This window comes from Scardinius erythrophthalmus (genome assembly GCF_964197995.2).
Source record: "Scardinius erythrophthalmus genome assembly, chromosome: 10".
NCBI lineage: Eukaryota > Metazoa > Chordata > Actinopteri > Cypriniformes > Leuciscidae > Scardinius > Scardinius erythrophthalmus.
In genome coordinates this window covers 409180-429179 of record NC_138230.1, presented here as the reverse complement: position 1 = coordinate 429179, position 20000 = coordinate 409180, and the positions used below count along the sequence as shown (strand labels likewise).

The 20000-nt window shown below is 38.6% G+C and overlaps 1 protein-coding gene across 1 annotated transcript in view; it reads left to right on the top strand.

Annotated features, from left to right (window-relative positions):
• Positions 1 to 14655, top strand: part of LOC308696814 (NLR family CARD domain-containing protein 3-like) — a gene marked incomplete at both ends in the record, with an annotated part of 21097 nt that extends 6442 nt beyond the window's left edge. The window contains 7 exons of the mRNA XM_081375715.1: positions 4923 to 6695; positions 6865 to 7038; positions 7671 to 7844; positions 8841 to 9014; positions 9671 to 9844; positions 10509 to 10682; positions 14478 to 14655. Of these exons, the coding sequence (XP_081231841.1) occupies positions 4923 to 6695; positions 6865 to 7038; positions 7671 to 7844; positions 8841 to 9014; positions 9671 to 9844; positions 10509 to 10682; positions 14478 to 14655 (2821 nt within the window). The remainder of the gene's footprint in view (positions 1 to 4922; positions 6696 to 6864; positions 7039 to 7670; positions 7845 to 8840; positions 9015 to 9670; positions 9845 to 10508; positions 10683 to 14477) is intronic.
• Between the last annotated feature and the right edge of the window lie 5345 nt (positions 14656 to 20000).

The following is a 20000-nucleotide window of genomic DNA, read 5'->3' as shown; positions in this document are numbered from 1 at the left end:
AGGAAGTCCCTTGAGATAGAATCTCTTTTTCGAGGGAGACCTGGCCAAGACGGCACACCAGTTACAATTTAAATACAAATACAACATAGTCAAAACAACCAAACAAGCATCACATAAAAAGGAACAGGTCACATATGGCAGTTACATTTTTGAGTTATATGGCATTTTAACATGGTCTTGAATTCATTTAATGGGACTAAATCATTTAGATGTAGCAAGTTTTGCAGATTATTCCAAGACCATGGCGCAAAGTAAGAGAAGGCTTTCCTCCCCAGCTCAGTAAAAACCCTTGGAACCTGGTAAGAGAGCCACCTGGTGGAACGGAGATGAAAACTGCTGGAATTCTTCTTAAGAAGATTACATAAATATGTCGGCAATTTACCTAACATGGCCTTGTATAGAAAAATATGCAAATGAAGTTGTCTACGTAGACTTAGTGATGGCCAACCAATCAGTTCATACAACGTACAATGATGAGTACGGGAACCAGAGTTAGTTATAAAGCGCAGAGCACTGTGATACACAGAATCTAAAAAGTGGAGAGTACTAGAGGCAGCATGCATGTAGACAACATCACCATAGTCCAAAACACTCAAAAAAGTAGCCTGCACAAGTTTTTTTCTATCTAACAGGTTAAAGCAAGCCTTATTCCTAAAAAAAAACCCCAGTCTTACTTTCAGTTTTTTTACAAGCTTTTCAACATGAACTTTAAAAGAAAGTTTGTTGTCCAGCCAAAAACCTAAATACTTGTATGATGTAACATTTTCAATTAAGTCCCCATTTAGTGTGTTAATAGTTATATTATCTGGGGATTGGGAACGTGCCCTTGAAAACGTCATAAATTTGGTTTTCTTAGTATTTAGCACTAACTTAAGGCCATGTAGTGAGACTTGGAGCTGTTTAAAGGCTAATTGAAGGTAATTTATGGCTTGGCTCAATGAAGGGGCGACTGAATATATCACAGTATCATCTGCGTAAAGGTGCAGTTTAGCAGTTTGCACATCCTTTCCAATATTATTTATAAATATAGAGAATAAAATAGGGGCTAAGATCGAACCTTGAGGAACACCCTTGGAAATCTCTAAAAAGTCTGATTTAAGACCATCTATAGAAACACATTGCGTTCGTTCTATAAGATAATTTTTGAACCAATTAATAGCTGTGTTTCCTATTCCAATATTACGTAATCTATTTAGCAATAACTCATGGTCAACAGAGTCAAATGCCTTGGACAGATCCACAAATAAGGCAGCGCAATGTTGCTTTTTGTCCAAGGCATTTATAATGTCATTTAATAGCAACAAAGTTGCTGTAACAGTGCTGTGACCTGCTCTAAAACCTGACTGTACATCAGTTAAAATGTCATGCTCTGCCAAATATTCTTTTAATTGACAGTTTACTTGAGCTTCCAAAATTTTTGCAAGAATAGAAAGTTTGGAAATTGGTCTATAATTATGAAGATCTGAAGGGTCGCCACCCTTTAGCAAGGGAATTACGTAGGCTGCTTTCCATAATTTGGGAATTAAATTTGTTTGCAGACTACAATTAAAAATGTATGCTATAGGCTTAGCTATAATTTCAGCTGCAATCTTCAATAAGAAAGGTTCTAGGTTGTCTGGTCCTATTGATTTTTTTGAGTCAATAGCTTTAAGAGCAATACAGACATCCTCTTTTAAAATAGGTCTAAAAACAAAAGTTTCCGGTAGTGCTTCAGTGCTAGAGTCAGAGCAATGATAACTTGATTTAGACTCATTAGAAGTACAACCAGCTGATACAAAGTGATTATTAAAATGTCGAATTATGTCAATTTTGTTTTTAATTTCAACTGAGTTTACAAAAATATGTTGTGGAAGACCTGAAAAAGAATTGGAACCAGACAGAGACTTAATTTGCTTCCAGAATTTAGAGGGGTTATTAAGATTTTCAGACAAATTTTTTAGATAGTAATCTGATTTTGCTTTTCTGGTCATGCTTGTGCATTTATTTCTTAAAGTTCTAAAAGCAGTCCAGTCAGCAGTAGAATTTGTGGCTTGAGCTTTAACCCATGCAACATTTCTTTCTCTGATCATAAAGCTTAACTCTTCAGTAAACCATGGGTTATTCCTCCCGCTAATCCTAAATTTCTTTACAGGAGCATGCTTATTACAAATAGCTGAAAAGGCATTATGAAAATATTCCCAAGCATGTTCCACATCAGGTATCAAACAGACAGTCTCCAAATTACAGTTGTACAGATCTTGAATAAAAGCCTGTTCATTAAAACGTTTAAAACACCTTTTAAAAACATAACGAGATTTATGTTTAGGTAATTTTGTGTCTCTTATACAAGCAATCGCACAGTGATCACTGACATCATTGCAAAAAACAGCAGTCGATGTGTATTTATATGGCATATTTGTAAAAATGACATCCAACAGCGTTGATTTGCTATGATCTCTCGGGTTAATACGAGTTGGGGTGTCAATAAGTTGTGTGAGATTCAAAGAGACAAATAGGTCTTTAATATTCTCAGAGGCAGGGGAAAGCCAATCCCAATTTAGGTCACCCATTAGAATTACTTCAGAGTCATTAAAGTTGAGTAATACATCATGAAGAGAGAAAATAGTTTCTTTTGTGGCGGAGGGTGGCCTGTAGCAGCCAACAACAGTGAGGTATGTATCCTTGTATAAATTTACTTTCAATGCCAGTAAATCAAATTGTTTGACTCTACTTACTGACAATGTCACTGAGCTTAAGAATTTTGATTTAACGTATATAGCAACTCCGCCCCCCTTACCTGGACGATCTGCTCTGAAAATATTATAGCCCTCAATAGCAATCATATTATCTGTTATTGTAGATTTTAACCAAGTTTCTGATAAGACCATGATGTCCATATCCGTTGCATCAACCCACAGTCTTAATATGTCCATTTTTGGAAGAAGACTTCTAACATTAAAATGCATAATTCCAAGACCGGATCTGTTTTTGAAGTCGCATGGGGAATATATAATTTGTAGTGAGTCAGGCCCAGGATTTGGCTGTACGTTCCCAGATAACAGCAAAAGTAGTAAGACAATAGATTTCACTGTATGTTTTTCATCACAATCACTGGCTGACAAGTGTGATGAAGGTCCATGTTGCACAGTAGAGTAGTTATTTAAAAAGTTCATTATTAGCAAGTGTAACGAGGGATTCATTTGTAGTAGATGATTATAAAGTATTTGTTGTTGTGCAGGATGGATAGACTGGTGATAACGGCATGCCTCCTTAGTTGAGGAGTGAGATATTTGGAATGTACTCACCCGATTTTGCTCATCAATAAATGAGGTTGGCCGGGACTTAAATCCATCATTAAATGCTGTGAGTAGTAAAAATAGTAAAAGATGCATTTTGCTTTCATAAAACAGGCTGAGCAGACAAAAGGTTCCAAGGGCTCACTGCAGAATTTTGTAAGTCTTGTAGAACAATCTTGAGACACTTTCGCTTGTCCAAATATTTTGACCAACACGCAAGCTTTTCGGTGATCCGTGAAACTTGTTATGGTTTAATCCATCATGAGACGCTTCACAGATGCAATGTGTTAACCAGCATACAGCATCCGTGATCCTTGCAGGAAGAGCATGGGCACGCTAAATCCAAGTTATTGTTATTTTCACATCACTACCATCCAGGCATGGGGAACAAACCGAGCCCAGACCATCCAGAAGACAGAGTAGATTTCAAATTCCCCTGGATCTTTAGCAGATCAAATTTTCAGCAGGCCGGTGGCAGTAATCACTCTCCTTCTAAGACAGATCCAAGTACAACAAGGCACCATGCGATACCATACGAAGACACTCAATAAACTTGAGTTTCCCGGAAGAAATTTACTTTCCTTGGTTAGATATTACAAAAGCCAGGAACATAAAAACACATGAAGAGTAACTCAGCACATGCACACAAACAAAAGAACTCAACTGGTGGCGGCCATCTTGGATTGTGATGGTTCAGGTTCTTGATAGATAGATAGATAGATAGATAGATAGATTCTATCTCTAGATTCTAGATTCTATTGTGTGAGGTCATACGAATTAGCCACCTTTTACTCACTCGTATGAATTGGTTGTGAGATAGCGTTGGCAGTACTGGTTACATGTTTTGGTTTCTACAAGGTTTGCTGCGTTAGTCTGTGTTACCGGTGTTCAGCCGCATCACTTGTCCACCACTTGGTTTCTACAAGGCTTGCTACAAAACTGACACCGTCTGCTCAATGCATCATGAGCCGACCGAGAGTCACAGCTCCGATCAGCAGCAGGAGTCAGATCTCACCTCACTTCGCCCATTTCGCCTCACTCTTGACTGAAAAGACGACGGTGGATGATTTGGTTTCAAAGCGAAATATAAAAATGCCTATTTAAGCGAGTTTGTCATTGTACTGTTTTTTTTTTTTGTTGTTGTGTTTTTCATTAAGAATAATGAATCTACCATTCAAGCAATTGTCGTCCTCTGGTGTGGAGCTGAGCGGAGCTGAGCGGAGCAGAGCAAGCGTTTTCAGATGTTTCCTATGGAACTTCCATGGGAATAATTGAAAATGCTCGCTCTGCACCATTATGAATGGTCATGCGCAATTTCAAATTAGTGATTTAAAAGCGAGATGCAAAAGAGGTCCCTCCCCCCTGATGATACTGGTATTACCGGTGTTGTCACACGTCGATTAACCATTGGGAAAATTTCTCATCGTCACATCCCTGGTTGCTACATGTAAACGTCTGAAAAATTTATTTGACAAATATTACATCTAATACACTTCGTCTGTAATAAAGAAAACAGACACTGTGCAAGTGTCTCTACCAGTCTCTTCTCTACCAGTTTTAGCATGAAAACATAAACGAATTTCATATGTTGAAGGATACAGTACGATTTACTGAAATGTATAATCTCTAATCTGTTATTTTCCAAAGCACGTTTAAATCAAATCTGCTGAAGAAGTTTCAGTGTCTGTGTGAAGGAACAGCAAAGCGGGGAAACCCAACACTCCTGAATGAGATCTACACAGAGCTCTACATCACAGAGAGTCAAAGTGGAGAGATCAATAATGAGCATGAGGTGAGACAGATTGAGACACAGTCCAGGAGAGCAGAAACAGAGGACACACCGATCAAATGCAATGACATCTTTAGACCTTTACCTGGACAAGACACACCCATCAGAACTGTGCTGACAAAGGGAGTCGCTGGCATTGGAAAAACAGTCTCTGTGCAGAAGTTCATTGTGGACTGGGCTGAAGGGAAAGAGAATCAGGATGTCCAGCTCATATTTCCACTTCCTTTCAGAGAGCTCAACTTGATGAAGGACAAAACACTCAGTCTTTCAGAACTTCTTCATGTCTTTTTCCCTGAAACAAAAGAAAAGGAAATATCCAGTGATGAATATAAAGTGTTGTTCATCTTTGATGGTCTGGATGAGTGTCGTCTGTCTCTGAACTTTAAGAGCGAAGTGAAACTGTGTGATATATCTGAATCAGCCTCAGTGGACGAGCTGCTGATGAACCTCATTGAGGGGAATCTGCTTCCCTCTGCTCTCATCTGGATCACCTCCAGACCAGCAGCAGCGGATCTCGTCCCCTCTGAGTGTGTCCATCGAGTGACAGAGGTACGAGGCTTCAATGAGCCACAGAAGGAGGAATACTTCAGGAAGAGAATCATTGATCAGAGTCTGGCCAATACAATCATCACACACCTGAAGTCCTCGAGGAGCCTCCACATCATGTGCCAAATCCCAGTGTTCTGCTGGATCTCAGCCACTGTTCTAGAGAAGATGTTGAGTGAAGCAGAGAGAGGAAAGATCCCCAAGACTCTCACTCAGATGTACACACACTTCCTGATCATTCAGACCAACATCAGACATGAGAAGGACTATGAGAGGAGAGTGAAAGATGAAGACATGATTCTCAAACTGGGGAAACTGGCTTTCCAGCAGCTTGTGAAAGGCAACCTGATCTTCTATGAGGAAGACCTGAGAGAGTGTGGCATTGATGTGACAGAAGCATCAGTGTACTCAGGATTGTGCACTCAGATCTTCAGAGAGGAGTTGGGCTTGTATCAGGGAAAAGTCTTCTGCTTTGTTCATCTGAGCATCCAGGAACATCTAGCAGCTCTATATGCACACATTTACTTTACAAATGAGAAGAAAAATGTGTTTGAACAAATTACCAAACAAAGCCTCTTTTCTAAAATCTTAAACCAGAAGAAATATCATTCATTATCTGAGCTGCACCAGAGAGCTGTAAATAAAGCCTTCAAGAGTAAGAATGGACATCTGGACCTTTTCCTGCGTTTCCTTCTGGGTCTCTCATTGGAGTCCAATCAGAGTCTCTTACGAGAACTACTGACACAGACTGGAAGCTGCTCCTACAACAAAGAGGAAACAGTTCAGATCATCAAACAGAAGATCAGGGAGAATCGCTCTCCAGAGAGATCCATCAATCTGTTCCACTGTCTGAATGAACTGGGTGATGATTCACTGATGAAGGAGATCCAAGATTATCTGAAATCTAGAAAAATAGGAGGAACCAAACTCTCCTCTTCACAGTGGTCAGCTGTGGTTTATGTGTTGCTGACATCAGAGCAGAAGATGGATGTTTTTAATCTAAGAAAGTTTATTGGAGCACGAAATACAGCAGATGAAGTTCTTCAGAAGCTGCTGCCTGTGGTTAAAGAATCCAGATCAGTTCAGTAAGTCACACTGACAACAATCATTACACTGATAAAACATGATCATATTCATGAGTTTAGAATTTGCTTTCATACCAAAGCAATACTGTTAAAGGAGAAGTTCATTCATATATCATATCATCAGTGTTTCCTGAACTGAGAGACTGAAGAGTGTCATTGTTCTCTACAGGTTGTATGATTGTGGTGTTACAGATGAAGGTTGTGCTGATCTGACTTCAGCTCTGAGATCAAACCCCTCACACCTGAGAGAACTGAATCTGTCATTGAATAAAGTAAGAGATTCTGGAGTCAAGCTGCTCTCTGATCTACTGAAGGATCATCACTGTAAACTGGAGATACTGTGGTAAGATTTTATAAAAGCTTCAACATCATCTGTTTTTCTCCTGTGGTGAATAATGAATAATATACAAAAATAATATATACAACAAAAAACAAAAAAACAAAAAAAAAAAAACCGTTTACCATCAAGTAACTGAAAAGGATGTTTAATCTTCAGTAGATTCTTTCCAAAGCTTCTGAGGTCATTTTACTTTTGATAGTGTTTTATGATGCATATTTCTAGACACATTTAACCTTATGTTAATTATTCTCAGGTTAGGTATAGTACGTCAAATCTGTCCTAAATCATAAGAATCTGAATTTTCATACTCACAATCTATAGGTCAGAAGACTTCTTTGTGGTCTGTTCAGTTTTTTAGAAATCAAAGACTTTTGACAGGCGAACTTCTTAGTTTCAATTAAGTATAGTTTTATTATTTACAGGTTAACTAGTTTACAAAAAGGCATACTTGTAACAGGACAATTGCATATTTTCCACAACAATAGTTATAAGCATGATTGGATGATGTGAAGAGGTGACAACTGCTTTCATATACAAATCTGTTGAGGAGAAAGAAGAAATTCATATATGTATTTTATCATTTATATCAGTGTTTCCTGAACTGAGAGACTGAAGAGTGTAATTGTTTGCTACAGGTTGGGTTATTGTGGTGTTAGATATAAAGGTTGTGCTGCTCTGACTTCAGCTCTGAGATCAAACCCCTCACACCTGAGAAAACTGGATCTGTCTGAGAATAAAGTAGGAGATTCTGGAGTCAAGCTGCTATCTGATCTACTACAGGATCCTCACTGTAAACTGGAGATACTCTGGTAAGATTGTATAAAATTTATCAACATAGTCCTCTATTTTAATGGTAAATGTGGAGAGCAGGACGAGGCCGAGGGCCGTGGGAGAGCGGCACGAGGATGGTGGCGTGATTAATGATGAGCCACACCTGCACGATGCACCAGTCTCGTATCTCTCACGGAGGAGCGGAAGCATAAAGGAGGAGCGACGACAGTGAAGAGCGAGAGAGGAACAGGCCTGAGTTTTATGTTATGTTTTGTTGCTGTTTTGTGTGGCCAGCAGTCGTCCGCGAGGGGCTGCTGGCTTTTACTTTCATTTTTGTATTGGTTTATTTATTTATCAAAATATTTGAATGTTCGCCGGTTCCCGCCTCCTTCTTCCTGTAACATATGAACTGTGTTACAGTAAATAATGATTGACATACAAAAAAAAAAATCAACTATGAAATTACTAATGGGAATGTTGCTTTTAATTTCATTACATTCTTTCCAATATGTCTGACATCATTTTACAATATTAATGACAGATTAAACATGACTGGATGATGTAAAGATGTGACAACCGTGTTCATATACAGATATGTTGATGATTTTTGGGTACTTGCCAAAAGAATAATATTCGGTTACACTTTATTTTAAGGTGTCATTGTTACAGTGTAATTATATATTTAAGTACTGAGTAATATTAAGCAATTACATGTACTTAATATAGGGTTAGAGTATGATTATGGTTTGGTTGAGGGTTAGTTGCATGTAATTATGCATAATTTACTGTTATTACTATGGTAAGTTCATTTAACATATGTAACAAGGAAACTTATAAATAAAGTGTTATCGAATATTCTTGCAATTTTTATGATATGGAAACTAACCCGCTCAAGCAGTTTGTAGAAACGGGTCTGAACCTTAGACAAGACCTGTTAATGGTGCCATGGATTAAGTGTCTGATTGTGAAGTTCCTGCTTATCTGAGCTGTAGATCCTGAACTGAGAGACTGAAGAGTGTCATTGTTCTCTACAGGTTGATGGAGTGTGGTGTTACAGATGAAGGTTGTGCTGCTCTGACTTCAGCTCTGAGGTCAAACCGCTCACACCTGAGACAACTGAATCTGACTGGAAATAAAGTAGGAGATTTTGGAGTCAAGCAGCTCTCTGATCTACTGAAGGATCCTCACTGTAAACTGGAGAAACTGTGGTAAGATTGTATAAAATGTCCCAACAAAGTCCTCTATTTTAATGGTAAATAATGATTGCCATACAAAAAAAAAATTCTACTGTGAAATTATTAATGAGCTGTTGCTTTTATTTTCATTAGATTCTTTCCAATGTGTTTGACATCATTTTACAATATTAATGACAGATTAAACATGACTGGATGATGTAAAGATGTGACAACCGTGTTCATATACAGATATGTTGATGATTTTTGGGTACTTGCCAAAAAAATAATATTCGGTTAAACTTTATCTTAAGGTGTCGTTGTTACAGTGTAATTATATATTTAAGTACTGAGTAATATTAAGCAACTACATGTACTTACTATAGGGTTAGAGTAGGATTAGGGTTTGGTTAATGGTTAGTTGCATGTAATTATGCATATTTCAATGTTATTACTATGGTACGTTTATGTAACATATGTAATAAGGACACTGTTAAATAAAGAGTTATCGAATATTCTTGCAATTTTTATGATATGGAAACTAACCCGCTCAAGCAGTTTGTAGAAGTGGGTCTGAACCTTAGACTGGACCTGATAATGGTGCCGTGGATTAAGTGTCTGATTGTGAAGTTCCTGCTTCTGAGCTGTAGATCCTGAACTGAGAGACTGAAGAGTGTCATTGTTCTCTACAGGTTGAGGTATTGTGTTGTTACAGATGAAGGTTGTGCTGCTCTTACTTCAGCTCTGAGATCAAACCCCTCACACCTGAGAGAACTGGATCTGTCATGGAATAAAGTAGTAGATTCTGGAGTCAAGCAGCTCTCTGTTCTACTGAAGGACCCTAACTGTAAACTGGAGAAACTGTGGTAAGATTGTATAAAATTTCACAACATAGTCCTCTATTTTAATGGTAAATAATGATTGACATACAAAAAAAGAAAAAGAAAAGTCAACTATGAAATTAGTAATGGGACTGTTGTTTTTATTTTCATTACATTCTTTCCAATATGTCTGACATCATTTTACAATATTAATGACAGATTAATCATGACTGGATGATGTAAAGATGTGACAACCATGTTCATATACAGATATGTTGATGATTTTGGGGTATTTGCATAAAAAATAATATTCGGTTACACTTTATTTTAAGGTGTTGTTACAGTGTAATTATATATTTAAGTACTGAGTAATATTAAGCAACTACATGTACTTACTATGGGGTTAGAATAGGATTAGGATTTGGTTGAGGGTTAGTTGCATGTAATTATGCATAATTTACTATTATTATTATGGTAAGTTTATGTAACATATGTAATAAGGACACTGTTAAATAAAGTGTTATCGAATATTCTTGCAATTTTTATGATATGGAAACTAACCCGCTCAAGCAGTTTGTAGAAGCGGGTCTGAACCTTAGACTGGACCTGTTAATGGTGCCGTGGATTAAGTGTCTGATTGTGAAGTTCCTGCTAATCTGAGCTGTAGATCCTGAACTGAGAGACTGAAAAGTGTCATTGTTCTCTACAGGTTGATGGAGTGTGGTGTTACAGATGAAGGTTGTGCTGCTCTGACTTCAGCTCTGAGATCAAACCGCTCACACCTGAGACAACTGGATCTGTCAAGGAATAAAGTAGGAGATTCAGGAGTCAATCTGCTCTCTGATCTACTGAAGGAACCTCACTGTAAACTGGAGAAACTGTGGTAAGATTTTATAAAAGTCTCAACGTCGTTTATTTTTCTCCTGTGGTGAATAATGAATGATATACAAAAATAAAATATAGAAAAAAGTTTAACATCAAGTAACTGAAAAGTACACTGCTCAAAAAAATAAAGGGAACACTTTTTAATCAGAGAATAGCATCAAGTCAGTTAAACTCCTGGGATATTGATCTGGTCAGTTAAGTAACAGAGGGGGTTGGAAATCAGTTTCAGCTGCTTTAGTGTTAATGAAATTAACAGCAGGTGCACTAGATGGGCAACAGTGAGACAACCCCCAAAACAGGAATGGTTTTACAGGTGGAGGCCACTGACATATTTTCCCTACTCATCTTTTTGGACTTTTCACCAGTTTTGCATTTGGCTAGGGTCAGTGTCACTACTGGTAGCATGAGGCGATACCTGGACCCTACAGAGGTTGCGCAGGCAGTCCAGCTCCTTCAGGATGGCTCATCAATACGTGCCATTGCCAGAAGGTTTGCTGTGTCTCCCAGCACAGTCTCAAGAGCATGGAGGAGATTCCAGGAAGACAGACAGCTACTCTAGGAGAGCTGGACAGGGCCGTAGAAGGTCCTTAACCCATCAGCAGGACCGGTATCTGCTCCTTTGTGCGAGGATGAACATGATGAGCACTGCCAGAGCCCTACAAAATGACCTCCAGCAGGCCATTGGTGTGAATGTCTCTGACCAAACAATCAGAAACAGACTTCATGAGGGTGGCCTGAGGGCCCGACGTCCTCTAGTGGGCCCTGTGCTCACTGCCCAGCACCAGGGAGCTCGATTGGCATTTCCCATTGAACACCAGAATTGGCAGATCCGCCACTGGTGCCCTGTGGTTTTCACAAATGAGAGCAGGTTCACCCTGAGCACGTGACAGACAGGAAAGGGTCTGGAGAAGCCGTGGAGAATGTTATGCTGCCTGTAACATCGTTCAGCATGACCGGTTTGGTGGTGGGTCAGTGATGGTCTGGGGAGGCATATCCATGGAGGGACGCACAGACCTCTGCTGGCTAGACAATGGCACCCTGACTGCCATTAGGTATCGGGATGAAATCCTTGGATCCATTGTCAGACCCTATGCTGGTGCAGTGGGTCCTGGGTTCCTCCTGGTGCACAACAATGCCCGGCCTCATGTGGCGAGAGCATGCAGGCAGTTCCTGGAGGATGAAGGAATGATACTATTGAAGGGCCACCACGCTCACCTGACCTACATCCAATAGAACACCTCTGGGACATTGTGTTTCGGTCCATCTGACATCACCTGGTTGCACCTCAGACTGTCCAGGAGCTCAGTGATGCGCTGGTCCAGATCTGGGAGGAAATACCCCAGGACACCATCCGTCGTCTCATTAGGAGCATACCCCGACGTTGTCAGGCATGCATACAAGCACGTGGGGGCCATACAAACTACTGAGCACCATTTTGAGTTGCTGCAATGAAATTTAAGCAAAATTGACAAGCCTGCTGCATCATTTTTTCACTTAGATTTCCGGGGTGTCTTTGAATTCAATCCTCTGTAGGTTGATCATTTTCATTTCCATCAAACGATGTGGCATCCTTTCGTTCATAACACATTACCCAGTCCATATTAGTATAGTGTAGCGACAATGGCATCTGCTTTTCAAATTAAGGAATCATGTGACGTCAAAACCCATCGTCAAATGTCCTCGATGGTTAATAATTTCCCCAGAGGGACAATTGAGCCATAAAAGAGGACCCTGTTTTAAGAATCCCTTGTAAAACCCCCCATTTCAGCATGGACTCCCTGTGACTTTACAACCTCATGACCCACACACACACACACACACACACACACACCCCCACACACACAAAACCTCCTTTGAGTACAATTTCATGTAGAAATATGGCTCTTGAGTGTATACCTTCCGATATGTATGTGTGTGATTAGCTTTGCTTTATAATAGAGGTGTGGGTTGCTAAGAGTAAAATCTTTAATTCTGAAGGTTCATTGAAAGAAAATCACTTAATAGTGTCTTGTAACACACCTCAACCTGGTCATAAACTTTTATGGTTCCAAAGCTGCAGCTCATCCAGTTCCTGGGCAAACCAACATTCCAACACCTTAACGCACATGGAACTTTTGTCCATTGGATCATTTCAGAGAAAACTCTTTAAATGTTGATATGTATTCCTATGTTTCACAAGTGTTGGCCATAATGGAAACACTGACAATTTTATTGTGTGTTTAATCAAACTTTATATGTGTGTAATTCTGCATATCTCCTGTAACTTCGCATTTCTACAACCTTCATGTGATGTGTCTGATGTCTATGGAATTCTCTCAATCTAACAGAGTCGAATTCCAATAGTAGAATGCAGCAATATACATTGTTTACACAATTCATATTTCTGGAACCGAAAGGCTTAAGTCAATCGTCACTGTAACTCGAGCCAGGAGACCGGTCCCAAACGAACAAAGGGATCTTCCCGCCAGAAAATCTCGACCGAGGATTCGTCCTCCACGAAGAAGGGGGCGGTACCTGGGACCCTGATAAAAGTCCAAACCTTCAGTTTCCTCACTCTCTTCTTCCCGGATCTCTTCTCTTCTCCGGTCGCTCTCATCCCTGACCTCCTCTTATCCCCGGCGCAGCGCTTCTCCAAGGATCATCTGAAGAAGGCCTTAGTCTTCTCTATCGAGCGAGCACATGTCCGAGTCGTAGCTGCGTCCCTTGCAACCAAGACTTTCAACCTCTCCCGTCCCGGGAGACGCACCTGACTTTCTCGGTAATATTACGTCAAGTGAGCCTTTTTAAACTTCGCAGCACTGGAAGACGCAGCGGAAAATAGGACACCACTCTCGCTTCCTGCCTCAGCATCACTCGGAAGAGCACAGAATTCTGCAAGTACATTATCTGATAAAAGCTTTCCAGGTGTCTCGTGAACCTAGGTTTCTGTATGTAATAATTACTAGCTTTTCCCTTCTCTCTATTTCTTCCTTGCTTTCATTTCATTCTGATCACTTATGTTATTGTTTGGTTATATGTTTGTTTGTTTATTGTTTGCATTTTTACGTACGTTTATATTCGTAGCTCATATAATCTCTAGTTTTGCCTTTATTAAAATTCATAAATACTTTTCACTGTCTCCGTGTTTGCAAAATCCACCTTATAAGTCAATGAAACTTGAAAAGATCCAATTATTAGCTACAAAGCTCGATATATATATATAGACTACTTGAGTAGTTGTAATTAATAAACTCAGAGAGTTTGATGTCCGTGGCCAGGACATAAACTTCCTTGAAGTTTGTGAATACCTCTTCTTAACTGTAATGATTTTACATTTGTTTCGCTGGACGAATTAAATGTTGGTCAGACCAGTTACAGAACAAGGTAATCTCGATAATTGATAAAATAAATGTACATGCGACTTATGAATTATGACCATGAGTCATAAATATTAATATTCCCAAAATTCCCCATATTCTTGAGCTAATTCATATTTACCCAGAGTCGTAAACGCTACAATAGATATCCAGCATGATATTTTTCCCCATTGAGATCTGATGTGTTTTCAAAGTGTTCCTTTAATTTTTTTGAACAGTGTACGTTTAATCTTCCGTGGATTATTTCCAATGCTTCTGAAGTCATTTTACTTTTGATAGTTTTTACAAGTCAAAAACATGATTGGATGATGTGAAGAGGTGACAACTGCTGTCATATACAAATCTGTTGAGGAGAAAGGATAAATTCATATATATCTTACCAATTATATCAGTGTTTCCTGAACTGTGAGACTGAAGAGTGTCATTGTTCTCTACAGGTTGAGTTATTGTGGTGTTACAGATGAAGGTTGTGCTGCTCTGACTTCAGCTCTGAGATCAAACCCCTCACACCTGAGAGAACTGAATCTGACTGGAAATAAGCTAATATACTCAGATGTGAAGCTGCTCTCTGATCTGAAGAAGGATCCACATTATAAACTGGAGACACTTGAGTGAGTAGTGATGATTAAAACTGTTCATATTTTAATATAAAGTTAATTTTGTTTCTTCTTAATTTACTTTTCTTGAGATGGTGAATTACACACTATAAACATGTTTAATAAGAGTTTGATTATTTTTTTTTTAAATAATAGTTTATAGCAACAATTAAATATCTTCAAGTGTCTTTTTATTTTAAACAATTCAATATTTTGCTTTAATCATTGTCTTTTTATCCCTAAATGATGTATTTTGAGAGAATGTCAATTGCAATAGAAGATAATGGTTAATATTTATCAGTAGTTTCTTTATTTTTTTTTATTTTTATTTTTTTTATTTAACCTTTATTTAACCAGGAAAAGTCCCATTGAGCTACAGTAACTCTTCTCCCAGGGAGTCCTGGCCAAGATAGGCGGCCAAAAAGTTGCAAAGAAAAAACATAAAAAAAAGACAGGACAAAAAAATGTACATACTACACAACAAATCTCTATACATAGACTATACATATACAAACAAGACATTTTGTTTAAATTAAGTAAAAACAAACATATAATTTAAAGGGTACCTAGTTAAAAACAATTACACCGTTCAGTCAAAGTTGACTTTAACGGGTTTTTAAAAATATTAATTGATGGAAGTGATTCTAAATTTAAAGCAACAACATGTAACTTTTCAACCTTCATAATATATTTCCAAGACCCTTGTGATAGTACATCGACTTACAATAGGTTGAATGAGACGTCTGCCAGAGCCTGACGGGGTCTGTATCGCTTTTACTGGCACTATGTAACTTCGGGGTGCGGGTAGTAACCAGAGCTCAAAAAGAACTACAAAATTCGACTGCTTTACGGCATACGTCACTTTGCCCACCACTTCCTCAAATGTGGCCAACCAGCGCGTTTGTTTTCCTACGTCTGTTTTCGTCATGGCTGAAGCAGCAGCGAAACGTAAGAAGTCCAAGGTTTTGTCGGAGTAGAGTCGGAAGAGGAAAAGGGAGAGTAATAAACTGAAAGTCAGGACGAGGATCAATATTGGTCGAGCGTTTGCTCGCTGGCGTTAGCTAATGGAGGAGGAGAGTTACCAGACCGATGCTGACTTGGCCGTCATGCTGTTGAACTAGTAAGTAACTGTAAATTGCTTGCATACTATCTTTAGTTTTTCTAATCTGTTGTCTGCCTGGCTACGTTACGGAAACTATCTGGTCCTCCATTTATTTATCTTCATGAATCAGCTAGTAGATGAGCGAATTATCAATCTGGTAGCTAGTAAACACTAACATGGTAGTTTTAGATGGTTAGGATGCTATCGCTATCATTCTCGTTCAGATTTGAGCATTGCAATCGACATGCAAATCGCAAATGTTTGAGTTAAAATGTTTAGTCTACTAAACATGTATAAATTATGAAAGGGGGAAGATTAATAATATTGTCATTGCCCATATGAAAAAAACCTGCATGCTTCATATACAGTAACCGTAAATCATTTTACGACAGCGGTAATGGACAATTCCGCTTCCAACCTGTAGGGCGACCGCAGAGGAAAAGTTCCATGTTGTTGCTTTAAGGTGTTTTGGAGTTCATTACAGACATTTGGTGCATATGATGAAAAAGCTTTTTTACCAAATTCTGTTTTTGTTGATGGAATAATTAATAATATTTTTTTGACGACCTTGTTCTGTGAACACTGTTTTGGTAAGTAAGTAAATTTGAAATGTAAATGGGTAATTTACCCATTAGTGCTTTGGCAATAAAAATCAATAGATGTAATTTTCTTCTGAGAGAGAGGGAGGGCCATTGTACAGTTTCATACAGAGTGCAGTGGTGAGTCCTAGCTGTTGCATCTGTAATGAAACGTAAGGCAGAGTGATATAATACATCTAGTTTTTTTAATAAAAATGAGGTAGAGTGCATATAAATTAAATCACCGTAATCCAAAACTGTTAAGAATGAACTCTGCACCAACCTTTTCCTTACTGAATAAGGAAAGCACCTCTTTAATCTAAAATAAAAACCTAACTTAGGTTTGAGTTTTTTTAAAAGGCTTTCAATATGGACCCCAAAAGACAATTTATCATCAATCCAAATACCTAGGTATTTGTAAGAAGTCACTCTCTCTATTGGAGTACCACTTTGTGTTAAAATAGTGAAATCCATAGGAGAATGTGAACGTGTAAAGACCATTAATTTAGTTTTTTTAGCATTTAATACCAACTTTAATCCTACCAAAGATTTTTGTACCTCACTAAAGGCAGACTGTAAATGATAAATTGCTTCCTTCAATGATGTAGCAGAGGTGTACAAAATAGTGTCATCTGCATAAAAATGAGCCTTTGTTTGATTCAGACCTTCTCCTAAATTATTTATATAAATAGAAAATAAAATAGGGCCCAAAACTGATCCTTGGGGGACAACCATTTTTACTTCTAGCAATGATTCGGTACAGTTATCTAATGTCACACACTGTGTTCTACCACTCAGGTAATCAGAAAACCAGTTTAGCACAGTGCTACTAAAACCTATGTTTTGCAAACTTTGTAGAAGGAGATTATGGTCAACGGTGTCAAAAGCTTTAGATAAGTCAATGAATCAAGCAGCACAAGACTTTTTGCCATCTAAAGCATTAACAATATCATTTGTAACAGAGGTTACAGCCGTAATTGTACTGTGTCCTTTCCGAAAACCAGACTGAGTAGAACTTAAAATACAGTTATCAGCTAAAAAAATGTTTTAGTTGCTCATTTATAAGAGACCCAAATAATTTAGACAAGACAGATAATCTGGAAATTGCCCGATAATTATCTAAGGCAGATGGGTCTCCACTTTTTAATAGTGGGAGGACAAATGCAGATTTCCATGATTTGGGGATAGAACCACTGTATAAACTAAGATTAAAAATGGAAGAGATGGGTTTAGCAATCAAATTTGCAGCAGTTTTGAGAAAAAATGGCTCAATCTGGTCTGGCCCAGCAGACTTTTTACAGTCCAGGCCTGACAGTGCCTTTTGCACTTCAAAGACAGATATTGAAGTAAAGTTAAAATTATTCAAATTTACATTAGACAAGTTTGTGATAGAAGTTACACTATCTGTGGAGTTGGTTGGGAGTGTTGACTGAGTATTTGTTCCTGCATTAATAAAATGCTTGTTGAAAGTATCTACTATATTTTGTTTACCCCTTACTTCACCCTGACTTGCTATCATAACTTCTGGGATAGTTGGAGGGGGGTACGTCTCCCGAAGAAGATTTAATTACTTTCCAAAAAATTTTGGGATCATTAAGGTTTTCATTTAATAAATTCAAATAATATTCACTTTTTGTACTTTTTATTAGTCTTGTGCATTTGTTTCTTAATACCTTATAATTTACCCAGCATTTATCATTATTATTTACTTTTGCTTTAATCCATGCTTTATTTCATTCTCTAATAGCTGTTGCAATAGAGTCATTAAACCAAGGATTGTCTCTACCCCTCACTCTGTATCTTCTGATAGGGGCATGTTTTTCAACTATAGCTAAAAAGGTCTTTTTAAAATAATTCCAGGCCAGCTCAACATCATCCATATCACAAACTAAGTTTAAATCACTCTGATAGATTTCATGAAGAAAAGCTTGCTCATTAAAACATTTATAATTTCGTTTAAAAATATACCGTGGCTTAGTTTTAGTCAATTTGCAGTTTCTAACACACACAACCATACAGTGATCACTGATATCATTACAGAAAACTCCAGTAGCCGAATACTTATGTGGAGCATTAGACAGAATTACTTCAATTAATGTCGATTTGTCCATTCTTTTTTGATTTAGACGTGTAGGTGATTGTACTAGTTGCGTCAAATGTAAAGCATCACATATGTCTCTTAACGCTGATGAAGGTGATAGCCAGTCCCAGTTCAGATCTCCTAGGAGAATATACTCATTGGACAGTTTATGCAAAAAGTCAGACAATAGAGAAGTTGCTCCAGCCGCAGCCGAGGGTGGGCGGTAACATCCCACCACAGTCAGAAAAGCGCCATTGGGGAGATTTAGTTTAATGGCACATAATTCAAAGAATTTTGGCTTTGTTATTGATTCAATGGAACAACATTCCAACGATGCCTTAACATATATGGCTACTCCCCCTCCTTTACCCATACGATCTGTCCTAAAGAGATTATACCCTTCGATATGAATCATATTGCTCGTGATTGATGGTTTGAGCCATGTTTCTGACAAGACGATTACGTCACTTTCTGTCAGTTTAGCCCACAGACGAATAGCATCGATCTTATTAATCAGGCTGCGCACGTTGACATGTATAAAACGCAAGCCACTGCTATCTTTTAAATCGTCAGGGCTCAGAAGCTCAAGCAATTTTGGGCCTGGGTTTGGATGGACATTACCTGAAAGGAACAGGAGTAGAATAATCCAAACTGATCTTGCCGGGCGGCTGTTGCCGACTCGATGATTGCGCCTGCAGGGGTTAAACTGGAACCGCCGTACTTCTGCCCAATTAAAAAAGTTTATCATAAATGAAACTGAGCCAGTGACACAGAAAGAGGACAGTCATACAGGATTATAGATAAGGGTCAAGGGTTATCATTCATGGTGATTCAGATGCAAAATCAAAATCTGACTGTTTAAAAACAGCTTTAACAATCATGTATCAGTGTTATATTATAATCTCTAATTTAAAGCAGAACTCGGCAACTCTAGCGAACTCTAGTCACTTCTTTGCTGATTTTCCCTTTTGTTGTCGCATGTTTTCCCCACGAGCTCCCCCTACAGCTGTGGGGCATATATTTCACAACACGATCGTAAAAAACTCACTTGCGGCGGCCTCCTCCCCCTCTCTACCGCTGCTCATGTGCGTGTGTTATGATCGGAGCAAGCCAACTGTATCGTGTGGAGCTATGTCTACCGAGGTGGGTAATCTGGTAATACATCATACATGCGTGTGTGTTTATGTCGAATTGCTGTAAAGCAATTCGTGTTTTGCGCTCGTTCTCGCTTCTCACGAGGCCTCCAATTTCTATCTTGCCGGGACGGTAGGTTGGTTTTCCGCCTGGGAACGCTGGGGGGAGCGGGGAAAGTCACCAATATCACCAGAACAGGTTGTTTAACCATCCAAATGATTTCTAGACAGTTTTATTAAGTTAAAAAAGTTACCAAGTTCTGCTGTAATAGTCTAAGTAGTTTCTTTTAGTTTCTTGTCCTAAAGTGGATAATGCAATAATGTTGCACACATTTGACTGTGTGTGTTTTGCTTACAGGTTTTAGATGTTAGTCTGGCTTTCTCTGGATCAGCTAATGGAGAATAAAGAGACACTACAGAAACAAGAGGGCGCAAGTCCGGTAATTCTGCAAATGGAACAGCGGCGTACTT